Below are 20,084 nucleotides of genomic sequence, written 5' to 3'. Positions count from 1 at the left end.
TGGGAGACCGTCGGGGGGGGGGGGGGGGGGGGGGGGGGGGGGGGGGGGGGGGGGCACCAGCGCCGGATAGGAGAGGCAGGACGCTCCTCGAACTGTGATGACAGAGGAGGGAACAAAGGAGCGACAGAACTGTCGGGGGGAGAGGGAGGGAGAGGGGGGAGGAGGGAGAGGAGGGAGAGGAGAGGGAGGCTTTCTCTGAATGGACGGCCGCAGACGGCCGTTGATCTTTCAAACTCGCTGACTCGCCGGTTCAGAGCGGCGGACAGCGAGCTCCAGTATAGAGAAGTGAATAGAGAAGTGATTCTTGGAAGCGTCCCGAGGAGAGATGGAGAGAGTGGACAACTCCCCTCGGACCGGCCGCCACTGCCGCCTGTCTGCACCCTGAGCAGACGGACGGAAGGACAGCGCTCTGCTCCTCTCTGCTGGAGGTCTGCTCCTCTCTCTGGAGGTCTCCTCCTCTCTGCTCCTCTCTCTGGAGGTCTGCTCCTCCTCTCTTGATCCGGGGGTCCTTTTGGTGCTCGATGATTTCTGGAGCTCAGCCTCTGGTAGAATCAGCGCTCAAGCCTCCCCAACAGAGCCTCCAGCCTGTCACCTTGTTAGAGACAGACTGGAGGAACTGGTTTGTCCTACTGGTAAACGGTCACTCTCAGAGTCGCTGGGAGGAAGAGGAATCTGCCGTTCTGCGCGGCTTTCTCCTGCATTCCACCCATCGGCAACGCGGAGGCGGGGGGCGTGCGAAGACCTGTCCGACTGTCTGTGAAGGCCGAGCGGCGTGCGGAAGGAGGAGAAAGAAGTGAACCAGGAGGGACAGAGAGCAGGTGGGCGGGGCCTCTAACGAGGAAACAAAGACATAAGAGGCAGGGCCGCGACCGAGGCTTCATTACTGCTACTGCAGCGTACGTGAGAGAGTGTGAAGCAAGGATAACAATGGCCCCTACCTCCCCCCTCCTCCTCTTACTGCTGTGGGCTCTGAGGGTCAGCGCACTGCTCTCGATCGCAGGTGAGTAACCCAGCAGGGAAACCAGAGCTCTCTCGCTGTCTCCCTCCCACTCCCTCTCTCTCGCTCTCTCTCTCTAACTAATTCATAGCTAAACCGGTTAGGGAATGATTACCCGGGGGCGATCCATTCATCAGATCTCTCTCGTCTGTCAGCGGAGGCTTAAGTGCGCTTTAGCGTCGCCCATTAAAAGGACATGAGTAACTGAAGTTTGCGTCACACAACAGGAAAGGAGCTGTGTTTGGGCAGAGCTGCATTAGGTGTTGTTTAGGTGTGTAGGAATGTAGCAATACGATATTTTCTCTATAATGTTCGGACATGAGTACACGGCAAAACCAGGAGACCCTCTGGAGAAACAGGTGACGATGTCTCAGTAGTGGCGGACCTGCATGTTGAAATGTCTCCAGCGGCACTCGGTCTGGGAGCGGTCTGCGGTGTTATGGGTCCGCTCTGGGGTTAAACGGGATGGCAGAAGAAGACCAGAGGAATTAGGCTGTGTGCATGACTCTCCCAACCTGCAGCAAAGCCTTGACATCTAAACTTACCTGAGGAGGTGGAGTAAATCACACGAGTAAGAGTCATGTGAAATATCGAACGGATGCAACGAGTTATCCATACAACTTTCAATTGCAATATATTACCCTGGTGAGATACGGTGGTCCTGGTGGTCAAATTTTGTGCAATTACATATGTATATTCGTCATATATGTGCAGTAATATATTCAGGCGTTGCACATGCAGGGCCTAACTTCAATGTGAAATGTGAATGTCGTTAGTGCTGTTTGAAACTCCTGGTAGGATGAGGTTCAGGGTAGTTAGCTAAAGTGTTCGTACGTGCCATCACGACATGATTCTTCAAGCCTGCTCTACAGACCGGTGCATACGGACGTGGCGGTAGCTTCTGTCTGGACCCACCACGCTAGAAGCTAAGAGGCGCGCCAAGTGCTTGTTTGGGTTCTAGAGACTTGGACTTGCACCACAACAAAGCCACACCTTGACTCAGGTGACACGGCACACCTGTGACCGGAGACATGAGTCAGCTGTGCCCCCCCCCCCCGTCCCCCCTCCTTCCTGAGTACACCGCGACTCACCAGTGGCACCCAGCAGCACCTTGTTTCAGCTCTGCTCCTCGACCGGGAAACTCCACTAAGACAACTGTTGTGAAACCTCATTCCATAGTTTGTGTGTGAGTGAGTGAGGGTTTGAGTGAGTGAGTGTGTTAGTGTGTGAGTGTGTGAGTGAGTGAGCGTGTGAGTGAGTATGTTAATGTGTGAGTGAGTGAGTAAGTGAGTGAGTGAGTGAGTGAGTGAGTGAGTGAGTGAGTGAGTGAGTGAGTGAGTGAGTGAGTGAGTGAGTGAGTGAGTGAGTGAATAAGTAACTGAGTGACTGAGTGTGTGAGAGTGTGAGTGTCTTACTCTTCAGCAGAGCACAGCAAACACCAGAAAGGAATTTATGCCTCACCACGCTCACTAACTAATCACTAAAACTTCCAAACAATAGCAGTAGCTCTCCTCTGACCTCCACCTCCTCCTCCCTGCTCCTGCTCGCGGACTGGAGACACAGCATGTCAATCAGAGGACCGTCTCCAGTCTGTAGACACTAAGAGGTTCCGATTCCAGCTCACCACTGGGACACATCGCTACTGTGTCTCAGCTTGTCTAGCGGTGCTTGTGTACACACTTCATATCAGCCAGATACTAAACTGGCAGAGAACAATAGCGCAATGTGTTCCACTCAGACGCCCCCAGATCTGCCAAAAGCACCGCCCAAGAATCTTGTGTCAAAACAGCGCGCGGCTCTGAGGATAATCGTCAGTTAACCGGGCAGAGGGAACATGAGGACATGTCGCTACTTATTAAACCTCCAGAGGAATTTCTGAAGAACTCTGGCTACATTAGAGGCAGAATGTGTGTGTGAGTCAACACAAAAAATAACATGTTCTCCTTTTCAAGTTAGGCTCAGCAAGTTGTCAACCTTAAAGTCACAGCTCACTTATCTACATTAATGGTTTTACTGGCCATTGTTGGAAATATTTACCTATAAGTCAGTTACATGTCTGACAAGATCCGATGGGAGCTCAGTATCATAGGAGCGCTAGATCTGAGATCGGCCATTCAGCAGATAGCATGCAAAGCACCTCACAGCGACCTCAGACAGGTCATCAGGAGCAGGGAGGGGTCTGCGAGGCCTGGATCAGACTGGCACTGAGCCACTGCCTGCCGGGGATAGACAGTTGTCTTAGCAGTAGGTGTTGATTAAAGCCGTCTCTTTCCAGCGTGCGTCGGTGCAGAGCCGGACAGAACCGAGGAGTACGAAGTCATCCGACCGATCAGACTGCACTCGCTTCACAAGAGACACGCAGAGGTAAGGCACCTCATAAGGAACTGGTCAGAGAGATGTAGTTCACTACTGCCTCACAAGAGACACGCAGAGGTAAGGAGCCTCATAAGGACCTGGTCAGAGAGATGTAGTTCACTACTGCCTCACAAGAGACTAGCAGAGGTAAGGAGCCTCATAAGGACCTGGTCAGAGAGATGTAGTTCACTACTGCCTCAAAAGAGACAAGCAGAGTTAAGGAGCCTCATATCGACCAGGTCAGAGAGATATAGTTCATTACTCGCTTCACAAAGCAGGAACTACGTCAACTGGATGGATGTCACTGAAAACCTCTTAACTCTCTCGCTTTTTTAGTACTCACGGCCGGACTCTCTGAAATATGCGATGACCGTCCGAGGAAGAGACATCGAAATGCATCTGGAGAGAAACAGGTAAACAATCGGACCGGCTTTCAATAGTTCGTAGTTTGTGTTTGAGGGGGACAGCATCAGGAAGAGGTTGTGGATCACAAACCAACCCCGTGGTTGGTGATGCCATCGTGGGATGCATGATAGGCACGAGGATATGGACAAAGAGGATGTGGTCATGTATGTGACACGGGTCCGGTCATCTGTGTGAACGCGTGTGTGTGTTCATGTGTGCGTGTGTGTGTGTGACGTCCATCTCTTGTGTCATCAGGGAGTTGATAACCGACGACTACAGCGAGACGTATTACCTTGACGATGGGAGCCCGGTCACGACCACGCCCACCAACATTGTAAACAGACACCTACACCTACAACCCTAAACCTCTATTTACTCCACCCTCTCTGAAGTAACACTCTAATGTCTCCTCACACACTTCTGGGATTTAAAGAGTACCTCTCATAAGGTGGTATTCAGAGTTCAGAAAGATATGTTGATTATTGTCCTAATAAGGGCCATACTTAATATACTTATATTATACTTTATTTCTTCAATGTATGTGTTACTGTTTCTTCAACCCCAGGACCACTGCTATTACCAGGGCAGAATCGTCAACGACAGCCAATCAACGGCCAGCATCAGCACATGTGACGGCCTCAGGTGAGCATCCAACTGTCTCAAGCCAGCACGCACGCACGCACGCACGCACGCACGCACACGCACTCACACACAGACACACAAACAGGCTTTATGTATTTCCATGACCACTCGTGTGTGTGTGTGTGTGTGTGTGTGTGTGTGTGTGTGTGTGTGTGTGTGTGTGTGTGTGTGTGTGTGTGTGTGTGTGTGTGTGTGTGTGTGTGTGTGATCAGGGGCTACTTCCAGACAGCGGCGCAGCGCTACGCCATCGAGCCCCTGGCGGTGGCAGCGAGCGAGGGCGGCGACGAGGGAGACCACGCCGTCACGGCGCTGGGCGACCGGCCCGGCCCCACGCAGCCGGGCCCCGCCCCATCTGTGTGCGGCGTCACCAACACGACCTGGGAGGACGGGGGGGCCGAGTTCGAGCCGCCGACCGGACGCAGCCGCTCGCGGGCTGCGGTGAGTCCGCCGCCACCTCGGTCTGAAGCGGGGAGGAACGCTCCGGTTACTATGGCAACCTACTATGGCTACCATAGCCGACCTACTATGGTTACTCTGGTAACCATGGTGACCGGTTACTCTGGTAACCATGGGTTGCCTGGTTACGGTGTACCGCGGTCACCGCGGTAATCATAGTAACCAGAGCGCGGAGCGGGGAGTCCCCGCGGTCTCAGAGGCGGTTGCGTACGGGGGTCTGACGCGCGCTCTATCTATCTGTCTGTCTGTCCATCTGTCTGTCTGTCCATCTGTCTGTCTGTCCCTCCAGGGCCCGACTCTGTTCCAGAGGCAGAAGTACCTGGAGCTCTTCCTGGTGGCTGACAACCGCGAGGTGAGAGCCCACCCCTGACCACCCAGAACACCAGAACACCCAGAACACCCAGAACACCAGAACACCAGAACACCCAGAACACCCAGAACACCAGAACACCCAGAGCACCAGAACACCCAGAACAACCAGAACACCAGAACACCCAGAGCACCAGAACACCCAGACCACCCAGAACACCAGAACACCCAGAACACCCAGAGCACCAGAACACCCAGAACAACCAGAACACCAGAACACCCAGACCACCCAGAACACCAGAACACCCAGAACACCCAGAACACCCAGAACACCAGAGCACCAGAACACCCAGACCACCCAGAACACCAGAACACCCAGAACACCCAGAGCACCAGAACACCCAGAACAACCAGAACACCAGAACACCCAGAACACCAGAGCACCAGAGCACCAGAACACCCAGACCACCCAGAACACCAGAACACCCAGAGCACCAGAGCACCAGAACACCCAGACCACCCAGAACACCATAACACCCAGAACACCCAGAGCACCAGAACACCCAGAACAACCAGAACAACCAGCTTCAGGTTAAGGATCAACCCTCGCTGCCACTTGACCCTGTTCTCACTCAGTCAGCAGCAGCCTGACCCGAAAGGGCCCCCAAGGGGCTTGTCCGCACCAGGACAGGAGCGAGGCACTCATTCACAGAAAACATGGCCCTGTTTTTAAGTCAGGAAGATGGCGATAAGGATGTCGGTTAAGTAAAGGAGTAGTTTAAGGTCCGGTTTGGCTCGGACTATGTCTGCTCCTGTTTCTGCTTATGAAACGCGAGCCTGTTGATCGACCGAGTGTATCCTTAACGTCTATACCATAGTCCGTGAGACACACTGCACACTGAAACACAAAAATACACTCAAATACAGAAGGTGTTAAATGCAGTGAACAAGTTAAGCGTTTGACATGTTATTAAACTTGTGAAAGCCCTTAAACAGACACTGAGGTCGGTAGAGGTTTCTGTTCCTCCAAGAGTAGAACCCATCTCAGGAGGTCCTTCACTCCTCTCAGATTACAGCCTGCTCTTACACCATGGGTGCAGTGGCGGACTCATTTTTTTCACATGTAAAGGGCACTTTTTGAACCATGGAGGCACTGTAAGGAAATTAACAGGGCACTCATTGAGGCACGTTATCAAATTTCCTTATCTAGAGGGCTCATCATCATAATTGATTGTATGAAGGGGCACCCAATAATTTTTACACATGTAAAGGGCAGCCAATAAGGCACTTTCTCTCGTATTCGCCACTCTTGAGGGCACTTTTTCAACCATGGAGGCACGAGGGGGGGGGGGACTCCCCCTGAGTCCGCCACTGCATGGGTGTATGTGTGTTCACCTCGTATCAGTGGGCACATTAAGCAAAGCTGTGAGTCAACACCAGCGGTCACGCAACACTGGCAGTGAACAGGAAGTGGGCTTGAGTCTAACGGCAGAATGTGATGCGTTTCAGTACCTGAAGATGAAGAAGAACCAGGTGGCTCTGAGGACCAAACTGTTTGAGGTTGTCAACTTCGTCAACATGGTGAGTCAATGGCGACCATTTGGTGAACTTCCTGTAAATGCGTTTAGGACGATGATGACACAGGAAGTGACAACATTGCTGTCGAGCCAAATATACGGATATGTAATAATTGCTATATTGGTTAATTTATTTCTAGTCTCCTACGACCGTATGTGAAATAGTTTTGTCCGCTGATGTGTAATTGAAGGATGACAAATGCTTTTCCAAGGCGTCTCATTTAGAATTACTAAGACAGCAGTTTAACACAACTGGAAAGAACAGTAAGATAATCATTGACGAAGGGTTTTGAGGGTGAATATTTTGGAGTAGTCTCTTTAGATGCATTTTTCGTTGAGGATTTTATTTTAAATTTAGCATATACGTTGTTTTATTTTCAGCCATCTCCTACGTTTAGGACAGGGGCCGGCAACCCTAGGCACGCATGCCACCACTGGCAAGGGCCAGCGCAATCATTGGCACACTTAAAAAAAAAATATATATATATATATATATATGTGTATATATATATATGTATTTTTTTTTTTATTTGATTGTTATTATTAAAAAAATTCAAAGCACAATGCGGCAGCATAATCATTACTACAGATTTTTTTTTTTAACTTTATTCTGTTTTGGGCATTTCCTCCCAGTGCAAATATGTTTAAATTAGCTACAGAAAGTAGTGTTCTGAAACAGGATCAATTAATAGTTTTTAAAACTATGTTGTGAGTAATAGAGAAGAAAATATTTAAAATATTGTTGCAAGTGGCCTGTATGCATCGCCTTCACATGGTTTGCAAAGCTGTAATGTCTTAAAGATATTGATGTGGATGATTCCAGCATTCTCATATATTCTCGTTTTTTACATTTCTCACAGTGCAAATATTTCTTTGAATGAGTTTCTGAAAATGGTGTTTTAAGATGGACACATGTAATTATAACTTGTAAACCCTTGTTGCAAATATAACAACCAAAAAAATATTTAAAATGTTGATGCATGATTGTGGACTATATGGAAATAGTACAATTCCAGGTCTTCTAGAAATGTTTTTGGTTGCTGTGTCATAATTCAGCTTAATTTTTAATATATTGTTGCTTAAGGCACACTCATTAACGAGAAAATGTCAAACTGGCACAGCATGTTGAAGAGGTTGCTGATCCCTGGTTTAGGATATGACCTCCCCCCCCCCCCCCCCCCCCCAGGTGTATAAGCCGATGAACACCTTCGTGGCTCTGGTGGGTCTGGAGGTGTGGTCCACCAAGGACCTCATCTCGGTCACGGCCCCCGCGGGCGCCACACTGGACGCCTTCAACAACTGGAGGAACAAGGAGCTGCTGAATATTAAAAAGAACGACAACGCCCAGCTCATCAGGTCTGCACACACACACACACAGACACACACACAACGTATACACACACACACGCACACAGTATCAACACCCACTGCATCAGGTCTGCACACACACAACGTATACACACACACACAGTATCAACACCCACTGCATCAGGTCTGCACACACACACACAGACACACACACAACGTATACACACACACACGCACACAGTATCAACACCCACTGCATCAGGTCTGCACACACACTCAAACAACCAGTGGCCATTTCTATAAGACTGCAAGGGAAGCTCAGCTTCCCCTAAAATTGATTAAATTGTCAAATACTGTTGTGTTAACATTTAATTTACTAGAAATGCATTGCAACACTTCATTCTCGAAGACGAGTTAGTTCAGAATCAGCTGCTTATTGCAGGTCAACTGACTCAATATCCTTCTCATAGTTTCCCGTAGCGTCACAGTGCATTTGCCTGTTGAATCTCAGCGTCCATTCACTTCAATGGGTCTGCACAGAACAGCTTTTCTTAGTGCGTCGAAAGTCGACGTTCATTGGATAAATGAGGGGATATTTCCCTCTCCCGGACGCTCAGCCTCTCTAGGGGTGAATAGAGGAGTGGACTGGCCTGGACGCTGGGCGTGATGATTGGAGGGTCTGTCGAAAGACTGAGTCGCTGTTTGATTGACATCAATTTTGAAATATAAGAAAGACAAACTGCAACAACCTATTTCTTGATATTTGCTTGCCGAAATTGCTAGACAATTTTCATAGTACATTTCATACACTACACACAATTCCTTGTTTCAGTTTAACATAATTCCCACATGTCCTATGGAAGAAATGAACCCTTACTTTTTATGGCAAACTATGAATATTATCAGGCCTATAAATCATATAAATACATTAATAGTGGAAAGTAGCTAAATCCCCTATCCCCTCAATAGGGGAGACTCGACACGGTTCCAGAGAGTCTGGGGTCAAGGCTCTGACGTGAACTTAAAGTTTAGACTAGCTGCAGATGTTGACAATATATCTCAAATGAATGCCTGGGTGTCCGGCCCTACCATAAAAGGAGAACTAGTATGCATTCGGTGGGGATTACACCATATGGTGAACAGCTTCAGTGAGGACAGGGGTCGTTGTTGTTGCTTGTTCTCAGGTAACAATAAAGTCTTCTGTCATACTTGCTCCGGACTCCTCGATTCCTCATACTCTCGTATTTAGTTGAAGTGATAGAATTCGGTTATTTTCTACCACAGTCCTTCTTCTAGTTTAATATGGGTTTGGTAGTTGGCCATCACTTTGATTCAGGGAGAGGTCTGAACTTCAGGGTCCTGTTTTCGGACTTGCAGGGGGACAGCGGAATGCTGTGTGATTTCTTGGTGTTCCTTTAAGACATGGGGTTGGACAGTGCAATGCCTCAGCTTTACAAAGTGCTCTCATTAGTGGCAACAATTGGAGAAACATCTGCAGGTGTAGAAAGGAGCTTCTCCTGTTTAAAGCGGCTCAAGTCAAACACACAAGCATACACACGCACTCACACAACGTACACACAAACACAAGCACACACAGATGCATGCACACACACAACATACACACAACCAAACAACGTACATAACACACACACACACACACATCTGTAACGTACACACACACACACACATATCTGTAACGTACACACAAACACACACATATCTGTAACGCACACATTATCAACATACACACACACGCACACACACAGTATCAACATACATACACACCCACACACAGATAATTGCTGCATGTAAAAGTGATAATGATGATGAGTAATAGATAATACTCATGTATACCTATGTTTCTCCAGCGGTATTGACTTCGAGGGCTCCACAGTTGGCCTGGCCTACGTAGGCACCATGTGCTCTGGACACTCTGCTGGAGTGGTGCAGGTGAGTCTCTGCACTGTCTAACCCCTACCTGCTCCTTAATGACCTGTCTCTGTACTGTCTAACCCCTACCTGCTCCTTAATGACCTGTCTCTGTACTGTCTAACCCCTACCTGCTCCTTAATGACCTGTCTCTGTACTGTCTAACCCCTACCTGCTCCTTAATGACCTGTCTCTGTACTGTCTAACCCCTACCTGCTCCTTAATGACCTGTCTCTGTACTGTCTAACCCCTACCTGCTCCTTAATGACCTGTCTCTGTACTGTCTAACCCCTACCTGCTCCTTAATGACCTGTCTCTGTACTGTCTAACCCCTACCTGCTCCTTAATGACCTGTCTCTGTATTGTCTAACCCCTACCTGCTCCTTAATGACCTGTCTCTGTACTGTCTAACCCCTACCTGCTCCTTAATGACCTGTCTCTGTACTGTCTAACCCCTACCTGCTCCTTAATGACCTGTCTCTGTACTGTCTAACCCCTACCTGCTCCTTAATGACCTGTCTCTGTACTGTCTAACCCCTACCTGCTCCTTAATGACCTGTCTCTGTACTGTCTAACCCCTACCTGCTCCTTAATGACCTGTCTCTGTACTGTCTAACCCCTACCTGCTCCTTAATGACCTGTCTCTGTACTGTCTAACCCCTACCTGCTCCTTAATGACCTGTCTCTGTATTGTCTAACCCCTACCTGCTCCTTAATGACCTGTCTCTGTACTGTCTAACCCCTACCTGCTCCATAATGACCTGTCTCTGTACTGTCTAACCCCTACCTGCTCAGTAAATAAGCTTAACGTGGAGTATAAGCAGCATGGATTGGTAGAATATACGCCTTTGCATCAGCAGTTAACGCCAAAAGCCCCAAACTGTCAATTTCCTTATCAAAGTGTCAATTTCTGACGAACTCGGAGTGAGACTGTGTTGCACAATCATCGATATTTCTCTGGTACCTCCTCGTCATCATCACTGTCTGGATGAATATGAGGATGTAACACATCTCATGTCATAAAGTAAAGTTTCATGAAGATTGAGGAAGTTAAGTCCGGACTGAACCAATAGCTTCATAAAGTCAAAAAAAGAAGTTGATTGATTCATAAAAACAAACTTCAGCATTAAAAACAGGATAAGGATGTTTTGCACCTGGCTAAGGAAATATGGGATTGGAGAAGTTTGTTATAAGGAATTAAAACGTGTGAAAAAAAAGAAGTGTGCTCTTAGACTGTGGGAGGAAGTCACCAAATACAGAACATTACTCAACCAAGGATCTAACTTGCTTATGTGGTGCCATGAAATATGTTGTAACGGTTAAGGTAGGGGCCCATTTAAGTGAGTTAAGGTAGCGGCCCCTTTAAGTGAGTTAAGGTAGCGGCCCCTTTAAGTTGGCTAAGGTAGGGGCCCCTTTAAGTTGGTTAAGGTAGGGGCCCCTTTAAGTGGGTTAAGGTAGGGGCCCCTTTAAGTGGGTTAAGTTAGGGGGCCCTTTAAGTGGGTTAAGGTAGGGCCCCCTTTAAGTGGGTTAAGGTAGGGGCCCCTTTAAGTGGGTTAAGGTAGGGGCCCCTTTAAGTGGGTTAAGGTAGGGGCCCCATTAAGTGGGTTAAAGTAGGGCCCCCTTTAAGTGGGTTAAGGTAGGGGCCCCTTTAAGTGGGTTGAGTTAGGGGCCCCTTTAAGTTGGGAAACGTACCGGAGTTAACGTTGGTCCCTTTGCTAGGACCACTCTGACCGGGCCATCGCCATCGGGGCCACGCTGGCCCACGAGATGGGCCACAACCTGGGCATGAACCACGACGACTCCAGTGCCTGCACCTGCACCGGGGACAGCTGCATCATGGCCGGCTCCCTCAGGTAACCAGGGGCAACCAGGGGGGTCTTTAACCAGGGGCCAGGCGGGTCTGTAACCAGGGGCCAGGGTGGTCTGTAACCAGCTGTAACCAGGGGCCAGGGTTGTCTGTAGAATATAATTGTAACCATGTAAAGAACATCCCCATGGTCTAGAATCTACGTGCTTGTCTGTGGCTCTCAGCTGGGACATCCCCAAGACCTTCAGCAGCTGCAGCACCTCCAACTACGAGAAGTACCTGAACACGCGCAGCCCGGGGTGTCTGCTGAACAAGCCCAGCTCCGGGGGCTTGGTGGCCCCCTCGGTGTGTGGGAACGGCTTCCTGGAGCGGGGGGAGGCCTGCGACTGCGGCCCGCTGGAGGTAAGAACGCATCGGGAGCGAGAACCGCCGTTCAGCGACCTAGAGACGGGCCGTGAGAACGGAGATGTACGAACGCATTTACACTTACATTACATTTATGGCGTTTAGCAGACGCTTTTATCCAAAGTCACTTACAATAAGTACATTTGTCAGAAGAAGGAGGAACAACAATATATCGCTGTCGGTACAGTAAGGATGTTCACAGGTTAACTCATTCCCTGTGCACAACAGAGATAGCTAAGGTAAGACAGTACACAAAGCTAAGTACGACTTTTAAGTGCAAGGACGAATGTTTTGCATTTCGTGTCAAATGTTTTTTTGTTTTCAAAAACGCGTCCTTCCGTGTGAAAGCGGCGTTAACTCACTTCAGTTGATGCTGTCCACGGGCGACCGGTGTTTTGAAGTGTTTCCATTTAGGAGTGGAGTTGAAATGCTGTTGTCTCTGGACATGCGGCCCAAACTGAGAAATATGTTAAGTGTGTGAGTGTGTATAATAAGTGTGTGTATCACTTAAAAGGCTCAATAAGGTAGAGGAAGGGAACAGGAATTTTCACTTTGTAAAACATATCTATTAGAGCTACGTTCTTAATGATGGGCTCAACACACATAAGCCTGTACCCTGTTTGTTTGTTGGACGACTCAAGTATGCGTACGTGACATTACGATTCAGACACGTTGATGAAACACCGAGCCCATCAGACAACCTGTTTCGGCAGACCTCGGTGTTGCAACTCAGTTACTCAAATGATTTTAAGTCTACACTGATAATCATTGCCTGTCTATTTTCTCAAGCTCAAGGGCTCTGTTCCTCTCATGCTAACCCACACCGGCTCTGAGAAGATTGTTATTCACCCGAGTCAATATTCAATATTAATATTGAATGATTCAGGAGAAGCAGCACCGGTGCTGAAAGAAGTCTGCACACAGTGTTTACCCTCTGTTCACATTAAAAAGCAGAAACCTTAGCCTGGTGATGAGAACATTCCAGCGGTGATCTGCCCAGGCCTGTTCAGGTAGATAAGGGTTATTCTCCTCCGGCGACGGATTCTGCGGGGGCTGGCCTTGGTTTGGAGTAAACAACAGCAGCAGCCCCTTTATTATGAGCTAGGTCAAGGCTATCATTATTGGTTATGGCAATACAGACACAGCTTAATTGTATGCGGTGTATGCCTGTGGCTTGTGAAAGGTGCGATTCTACTAATTTATTTATATATTTATTATGGTGTTAGGAAAACCTTTACATTTTTCCTAATCTTTGTGAATTTGATGAGACCCAATCAGACAAAAACAGGAAATGTAATCCTTGTGATATCAAATAGTTTTAATAAAGAAAATGTACCAGGAGCTAAATTGCAGTCTTTAACAAGAAAAACAATATGGCATAACCATAAGTTTGGTGTGGACAGAAAGCGGGTGGTTAAGTAGGATGTCAGTCATTCGGACTACAAATTTGCCCTCAGGTGTTTGGACATCAGGGTTCGAAGCTAATACCTTTTGAATGGGAGACAAACCGCGCACTACCAACCAACACCCACTCAAGTCGTACTGATGGTATCTGTGGCACAGCGTCACAATATCACTGTAGAGTCAAGTTAAAAGTAGTCATGGACTCTAAGCATTCTTATGAGCCATTCCACAGCAGCATGAAAGAGGAAGTGAGTCTCCAGAAAGGGTGCAGCACATGATCTGATTTGGCCTAATTCAGCACCTCCAATCACTTCCTGTGTTGTGTGTTGACGTAGTTCTTTTCGTGTGTGTGTGTGTGTTGTCATGTGTTCACGTAGGAGTGCACCAACCGCTGCTGTAATGCCACCACGTGCACTCTCAACACCGGGTCGGAGTGTGCGTTCGGAGAGTGCTGCGAGGACTGCAAGGTGAGTCACTCCTGAATGGTGGAGCCCTCGGGTGGTGGAAGATTGTACTGCAGCATGCCACATCAAGAAGTTTCGCCGGATTCAATGGAGGACGATCATGTTTTTAGACTTAAAGGGTGATATAACGCTACCAGGTGTGAGTGTGATTAGACATTACAAACCATTTGAGAATCTGCATTTCCTGTGTTTTAGTGACATCCCAAGTGACACTCACACCTGTTGGCTTGATATCACCACCATGAAAGAACTGAAATCCCCCTTCGGCTTCCCTTCCTGTGATTCCAACGCAGAGTTTCATTAATTTATTTATAGTTATTTATTGTTGTAATACTTAAGAACTGTAATTGGATTCTCTACAATTGACTGCATGCATATAAAACGTGTCCAGAGGAGCGAACACCATACCTTATCGTGGGTTCCTCTCCTTGGTTCCTCGGTTCCTCTCAGATCCTTCCGCGGTCCAGGGAGTGCCGTCGGCCGCAGGACGAGTGCGACCTGCCCGAGTTCTGCGACGGGACCAGCAGCGTGTGCCCGGAGAACGTGTTCTCCATGAACGGCCTGCCCTGTGACGCGGGCAACGGCTACTGCTACAACGGCCAGTGTCCCCAGAAAGAGGACCAGTGTGTGAAGATGTACGGCCCAGGTAGGTGTCCCCAGAAAGACAACCAGAGTGTGTTAAAGCTGTACGGCCCAGGTAGGAGTCCCCATAAAGAGGCCCAAAGTGTGTCAAAGACTCAGGCCCAGGTAGGAGTCCCCATAAAGAGGCCCAAAGTGTGTTAAAGACGTACGGCCCAGGAAGGAGTCCCCAGAAAGACGAAAGTTTCATAATCAACCCAGAGTCAATAAAACTCAAAAACCCCAAGATCACTTGGTCTTTTTGCTTATTACATACATTTGGTATGAATGATAATGTGTCATTCCATTTGATAATCTCATTTAACTTCAATTGGAGAGGATTTAAAATATAATAATAAAAGTGTGATTAATCGCGAGTTAACTAAAACTTTTAATCTTCGCCCAGTCCTAGTTTTTAATCTTCAGCTGTACAGTTATAGTTTTTCCTAGGCTGGATCTCCTCCCTTGGAATCACAAAACACATTCCAATCAATACTTGTTCTTGAAAGTCTTTCTTTGGAAGCCTGAGTTCTTTATTATCAGAGGTGGAGATTCGAGGCCCTTGTTTTTGAGTGATCTCAGCCAAACATCTGGAGCTGCTGAGACCGCAGAGAGTAACAGGAGTCATCTGAACAACAGAGTGTCTTGTTCTATCTCAACCTCACACCTCGGAGGCTCTGGGTACAGCGAGGGGACCGGACCGAGAGGCAGCAGAGCTCTGGACTTAACATGCCTCATCGTCCCCTCTCAGCGGCGCAGGTGGCCCGGCAGTACTGCTACGACGCCAACAAGCGTGGGACGTACTACGCCTTCTGCAAGAGGACCCCCGATAAACACATCCCCTGCCAGCCCCAGTGAGTAGAAACACAGCGCCCCCTGGTGCCCATCTGAGTTTTTTCTAAAGATTTAAATTTTTCTTTAACCTACATAAAAAACGAAATAATTATAACGCATACCTTGATTGATCAGCGACAATGAACGTAAGAGCGGAAATGGGTGTACGCCTTAGCTTTTCCATTGTAAATACAGGGAAGCCAACTACAATATTAATAATGATGCCAAATGAAAAGGTATAATATTTATTAATAAGGGAGAGAGTTCTGGTTTGATGGTGATTTAAGCCTCACTGATCATAACAGAGTACAGTATTCAAAAACACCCCTCTCTACCTCTCTCTCTCTCTCTCTCTCAGAGATGTGAATTGCGGTAAGCTCTTCTGCACTGGCGGCCAGTCGGACCCCAACTACGGCCGCATGGTGGGGTTCTCCGACTGCAAGGCGGCGTTCTTCGCGGAGGCAAGCGCCGACTACGGCCAGGTGGACACGGGCACCAGGTGTGCCGAGGGAAAGGTACGCCTTCCACACCTTCAGCGGACACTGGCTCCTGATTGGTCCATCCTGTTTCAACGGTGTGCGCTCTCAATAGCAGGACCCTTCTAACGGGATGGTCGCCCCCGTTAGAAGGGTCCTGCTATTGAGAATGGTGGGAGTGTCCACCTAGATGTATAATGGATAGATCAGCAACATTTGTCCACTGGGCAGGCCGATAGACTGATCTATCCAGCATACATCTAGGTGGACTTCCTCTTACTCTCTTCCTGTCATGTGATCATTTATTGTGAATATTGTTTTCACCCCCTCCCCTTAGCACCTCGTGTTGGACGTTTTACATTCTTCATTTGTACTTTTTGTTCGTTGAAAGTCACGGCTGTGTGCGCGCGGTACGCCACCGTCGCCATGGCTACGTAGTTGCCATGACAACGATCTGTAAAAAAAAAAATCCGGAGGCCGGAGGCAAACGTCCAAAGTGCCGTCAAGACCCCCTAAAGACCACCTAATGACCCCCCTAAAGTGAGACCAGCTCACAGGACTGGCTTCTTGTGTTCCTCCCCTGCAGGTGTGCAACATGAACGAGTGTGTGGACCTGCAGGTGGTCTACAGAAACACCAACTGCTCCGCCAAATGTCCCGGCCACGCGGTAACACATGCACGCACACGCACGCGCACACGCACGCGCACACACACACACACACACACACACTTTAAACACCTGTCCCCTCAGGTGTGTAACCACCGGTCGGAGTGCCAGTGTGAGCCAGGCTGGGTGCCCCCCCACTGCAGCGCCATGGACCAGAGCTTCAACGGTCTGTCCAATGGTAAGACCCGGAAGTACTTTGAATAGAGGGGGGGGGGCTCACTTAAGTGTGCACTCCCATTTATTAGATTAATTTCAATATATTTTATAATTTTTCTATATATATTTTTTTTTTAATTTTTTTTTTCCAATTTCACATTTTTTTTATTAGATATTATATATTTTTGCATTTATTATATATTATTTGTATACATTTTTTTATTGATTATATATAGATTTTATTTATTATATATATATAGATTTTTATTGTTGACAATATAAATTATATTTATTTTTATTTTTTTATTTTGATATCCTGGGCAGTGCAGTTGTGACGGCCATAATGTCCCCCGGTGTTTTTGAAGTGCTGCCGGTGAGATGTTTATAACCGGGTCGTTCTGTGCTCACCCCATCTCTGCAGAGGGCATCATCGCCATCGTAGTGGTCCTGCTGCTGCTGGTGCTGGGAGCCGTTGCCGTGGTGATAGGGGTCCTCTACAAGCGCAGGACGAAAACCAGTCTGCCCACGTGAGTTACGGACTGCGTGGTACAGCTTCACTCGCTCAAAACAAAAGCAAGCACTTAATGTACACACTTATTGTATGTTGTACGTCCTGGTGTTTAATGTACACTTATTGTATGTTGTACTTCCTGGCACTTAATGTACGCACTTATTGTATGTCGTACATCCTGGCACCTCAAAATAGTACTTAGGGTTGTGTAACATCTTATGCTAGCTATCTTTGATGTATACAGGGAATGGTTAACCTAGTGGTTGTAAGTGCTTGGCCCTTGGTTCTATGAACATCCTTACTGCACCGAAAGTGATATTTTTGTTTCTCTTTCTTTTGATAAATGTACTTACTGTAAGTCCCTTTGGATAAAAGTGTCTGCTAAATGTCCTAAATGTAAAAGCAAGCGAAATAAAACCTTGTAATGTCCAGCCGCCCGACTAAGCGAACCTCTCCCATCATGCAACAGGGTGAACCCCCAGAAGAAGACCATTGCCATGGACAACCCCGGTTACCGCGGCAAAATCGGTGCTCCGAGTCAGAGCAGCACCCCGCCGGTAGGGTGACGTTATCGTAGAATCCATGCTAACGGAAAAAAACCCTAACGGAAACCCCCTTTAACACTTTACGCTTTACTTAGACGCAGGTACACCGGCCCAAAGCAGCACCGCCTCCCCCGCCTCCCGCTGGGAACCGACCCAAGCCCCCTCCAGCTGGGAACAAACTCAAGCCCCCTCCCGCTGGGAACCGACCCAAGCCCCCTCCCGCTGGGAACCAACCCAAGCCCTCTGCCTCGAGCTACGCAGCCGTACGCCAGGTAACTTACATCGAGCAAGTTCACCTGCAACAAACTTTTGGCGCTAACCTTTAGCGACTGGTTTAGTGCACCTCAACGCTGAACAGGCTAATCTAACAAACAGTGCTTGAACTAGAATACATACCATGAGTTTTGTTAACTATTAGCCGGTTCTCTTCTGGTTTTCTGCTCTGTTCCTGTAGGCTCTGAGACCGGTACCGCCACCAAAACCCTGATGGCGCTAGCTAGCACGATGCTACCTCACAGCGGTACGAAAACCAGTGCTCCCCACATGGACCTACTTGCAGGCCTGCAGGGTGCCCAGATGGTCAAGGACCCCCCTTTTACCACTTGCTGTGATATTCATTTGCCGTTACAAGCCATTTCAAAACCTGCCCTCTAGTAACATCACAAATGGCAGTGTCCCACCCAAAAGCATGATGGACATGACAAGGTGCTAATTCTACTACACATTCAGGGGATCTCTGAATTATTTTAACCCTTCCCTTAAATATGACGGGTCACCGCTAGGGAACATTCTCAGACAACAGACCACGGAGAACTTCAACGTGGGGTCTGAAAAGAAATCACAATGCAAAATCCTTTCCTTCCTTGTCTACTCCTTCAGGGTATCTTCTTTATCTTATCTTCAGTAGGCCATGTCGAGACCGACAAGTCAAATGTGCAATCTTCAGAATTGCAATTATAATGCTTATAATGCATTCATTCCAGTCCATTGAGAAACAATTTCAAAGATCGAGAGAAATGTGTTCAAATGAGTCAAGCAAAACTCATAAAAATGTCCCTTTTTACTACATTTTTGGTAGTATCATTTTAAACCAATTAATTATATTATTTTCTTAATGTCTTATAGTAGCACACTATTGTTTATTGTAATTTAAAATGTTCTTTCTATGTTGGCCGAGGACCAATCACTTAAATGGAGAAGAAAATATCTAAGGATGTGCAATCAGACTGTTTGTTGGCGCCTCCTAGTGGCGAATGGAATGACAACTACAGCTCGGGGGAAAACGGTATGGTCCACCATGGGGATGGCTACATTTGTATTACACCTGTTATTAACAATATTCTGAAGCGGAACAAGCATATACAAAAAATATTGAATATGTTTAAATATTCAAATGGGCTTTTCACATTAATATCTGTTAATACAGAATGCTATGTTAGTTGGATCCCCCAACCAGCCTTCTCATGCACTGTACGAACTAGGAGGATTGGAACGGCTAATCAACATTACAAATAGGGGCCCCTCAAAAAAAAGCCCTACATTTCAGGGATGGTGTTATGAACACTCATCTCTGCCTCCTACTCAGGCATCAAACCACCAGACCGATGGGCCAACACTACCAGTTTGGCCAGAAACAAACCACTGGGTGGGGGTCGGGGTCAACTGGTTTAGCAGCTTTGTTACTGCGGAATATAATTAAGCCAGTTGGAAGGCTGCCATATTTTATATGTATTTACTGCCATAGGACTGAATATGTTGCAAATGAACTGTACTGTACTGAGTAATTTTGCATGATTTTATGTGCCGCGTATATTTGAGCATACAAAATGTATATTATTTTCTTATGATATGGTGTGAACAGGGACATATGTGAACAGCATGTAAGAACAAAAGATGGGCCTTTCTATGCCTTATCAGATAACTTCAGCTCAATGATAAGGAATTGTCTACCAAGTGCTGCTTCAGTGATCGTCTTATTCAACAGAATTCCCTGTTCAGTTTTCTTTTGTTTCCCTTACATAAAAGGCCTGCAGTGTGATCGATGCACGATCAACTCACTGTTTCTTACATTTCACATGAAAGGATTAAACATGTGTGCTGCATTCTGCACTCCTAGCAGGAGGCTGGTGTTGCTCTGTGCCAGCAGAGACTTAAGGGAAAACCAGTTCACACTGAGGGACCAGTTCACACAGAGGAACCATTTCACATTGAGAAACACG

General features: G+C 47.5%; 1 protein-coding gene across 1 annotated transcript; it reads left to right on the top strand.

Moving 5' to 3' along the window:
• Positions 1-597: 597 nt before the first annotated feature.
• adam28 (ADAM metallopeptidase domain 28) lies at positions 598-19,986 on the top strand. Its single transcript, XM_079741677.1, has 22 exons — positions 598-1,000; positions 3,273-3,361; positions 3,689-3,765; positions 4,013-4,091; positions 4,323-4,399; positions 4,612-4,837; positions 5,145-5,207; positions 6,674-6,745; positions 7,928-8,097; positions 9,918-9,999; positions 11,698-11,831; positions 12,010-12,187; positions 13,972-14,061; positions 14,509-14,704; positions 15,428-15,530; positions 15,869-16,025; positions 16,573-16,653; positions 16,738-16,831; positions 17,231-17,336; positions 17,790-17,877; positions 17,961-18,137; positions 18,320-19,986. The coding sequence occupies exons 1-22, from the start codon at positions 928-930 to the stop codon at positions 18,350-18,352; spliced, it is 2,445 nt and encodes an 814-aa protein (XP_079597803.1). The 5' UTR covers positions 598-927; the 3' UTR covers positions 18,353-19,986.
• Positions 19,987-20,084: the final 98 nt, after the last annotated feature.

The sequence above is a fragment of the Pollachius pollachius genome (assembly GCF_949987615.1).
Source record: "Pollachius pollachius genome assembly, chromosome: 1".
Lineage (NCBI taxonomy): Eukaryota > Metazoa > Chordata > Actinopteri > Gadiformes > Gadidae > Pollachius > Pollachius pollachius.
The sequence above is the reverse complement of the archived record's forward strand: the minus strand, read 5'-3'. Positions and strand labels throughout refer to the sequence as shown.

Bases quoted from the DNA above. Each gene is read 5' to 3' on its own strand.
- adam28 (XM_079741677.1), top strand. From the start codon at position 928: ATGGCCCCTACCTCCCCCCTCCTCCTCTTACTGCTGTGGGCTCTGAGG. The intron at 4,838-5,144 runs GTGAGTCCGCCG...CTGTCCCTCCAG, and splicing joins GCAGCCGCTCGCGGGCTGCG to GGCCCGACTCTGTTCCAGAG. The intron at 5,208-6,673 runs GTGAGAGCCCAC...GATGCGTTTCAG, and splicing joins TGGTGGCTGACAACCGCGAG to TACCTGAAGATGAAGAAGAA.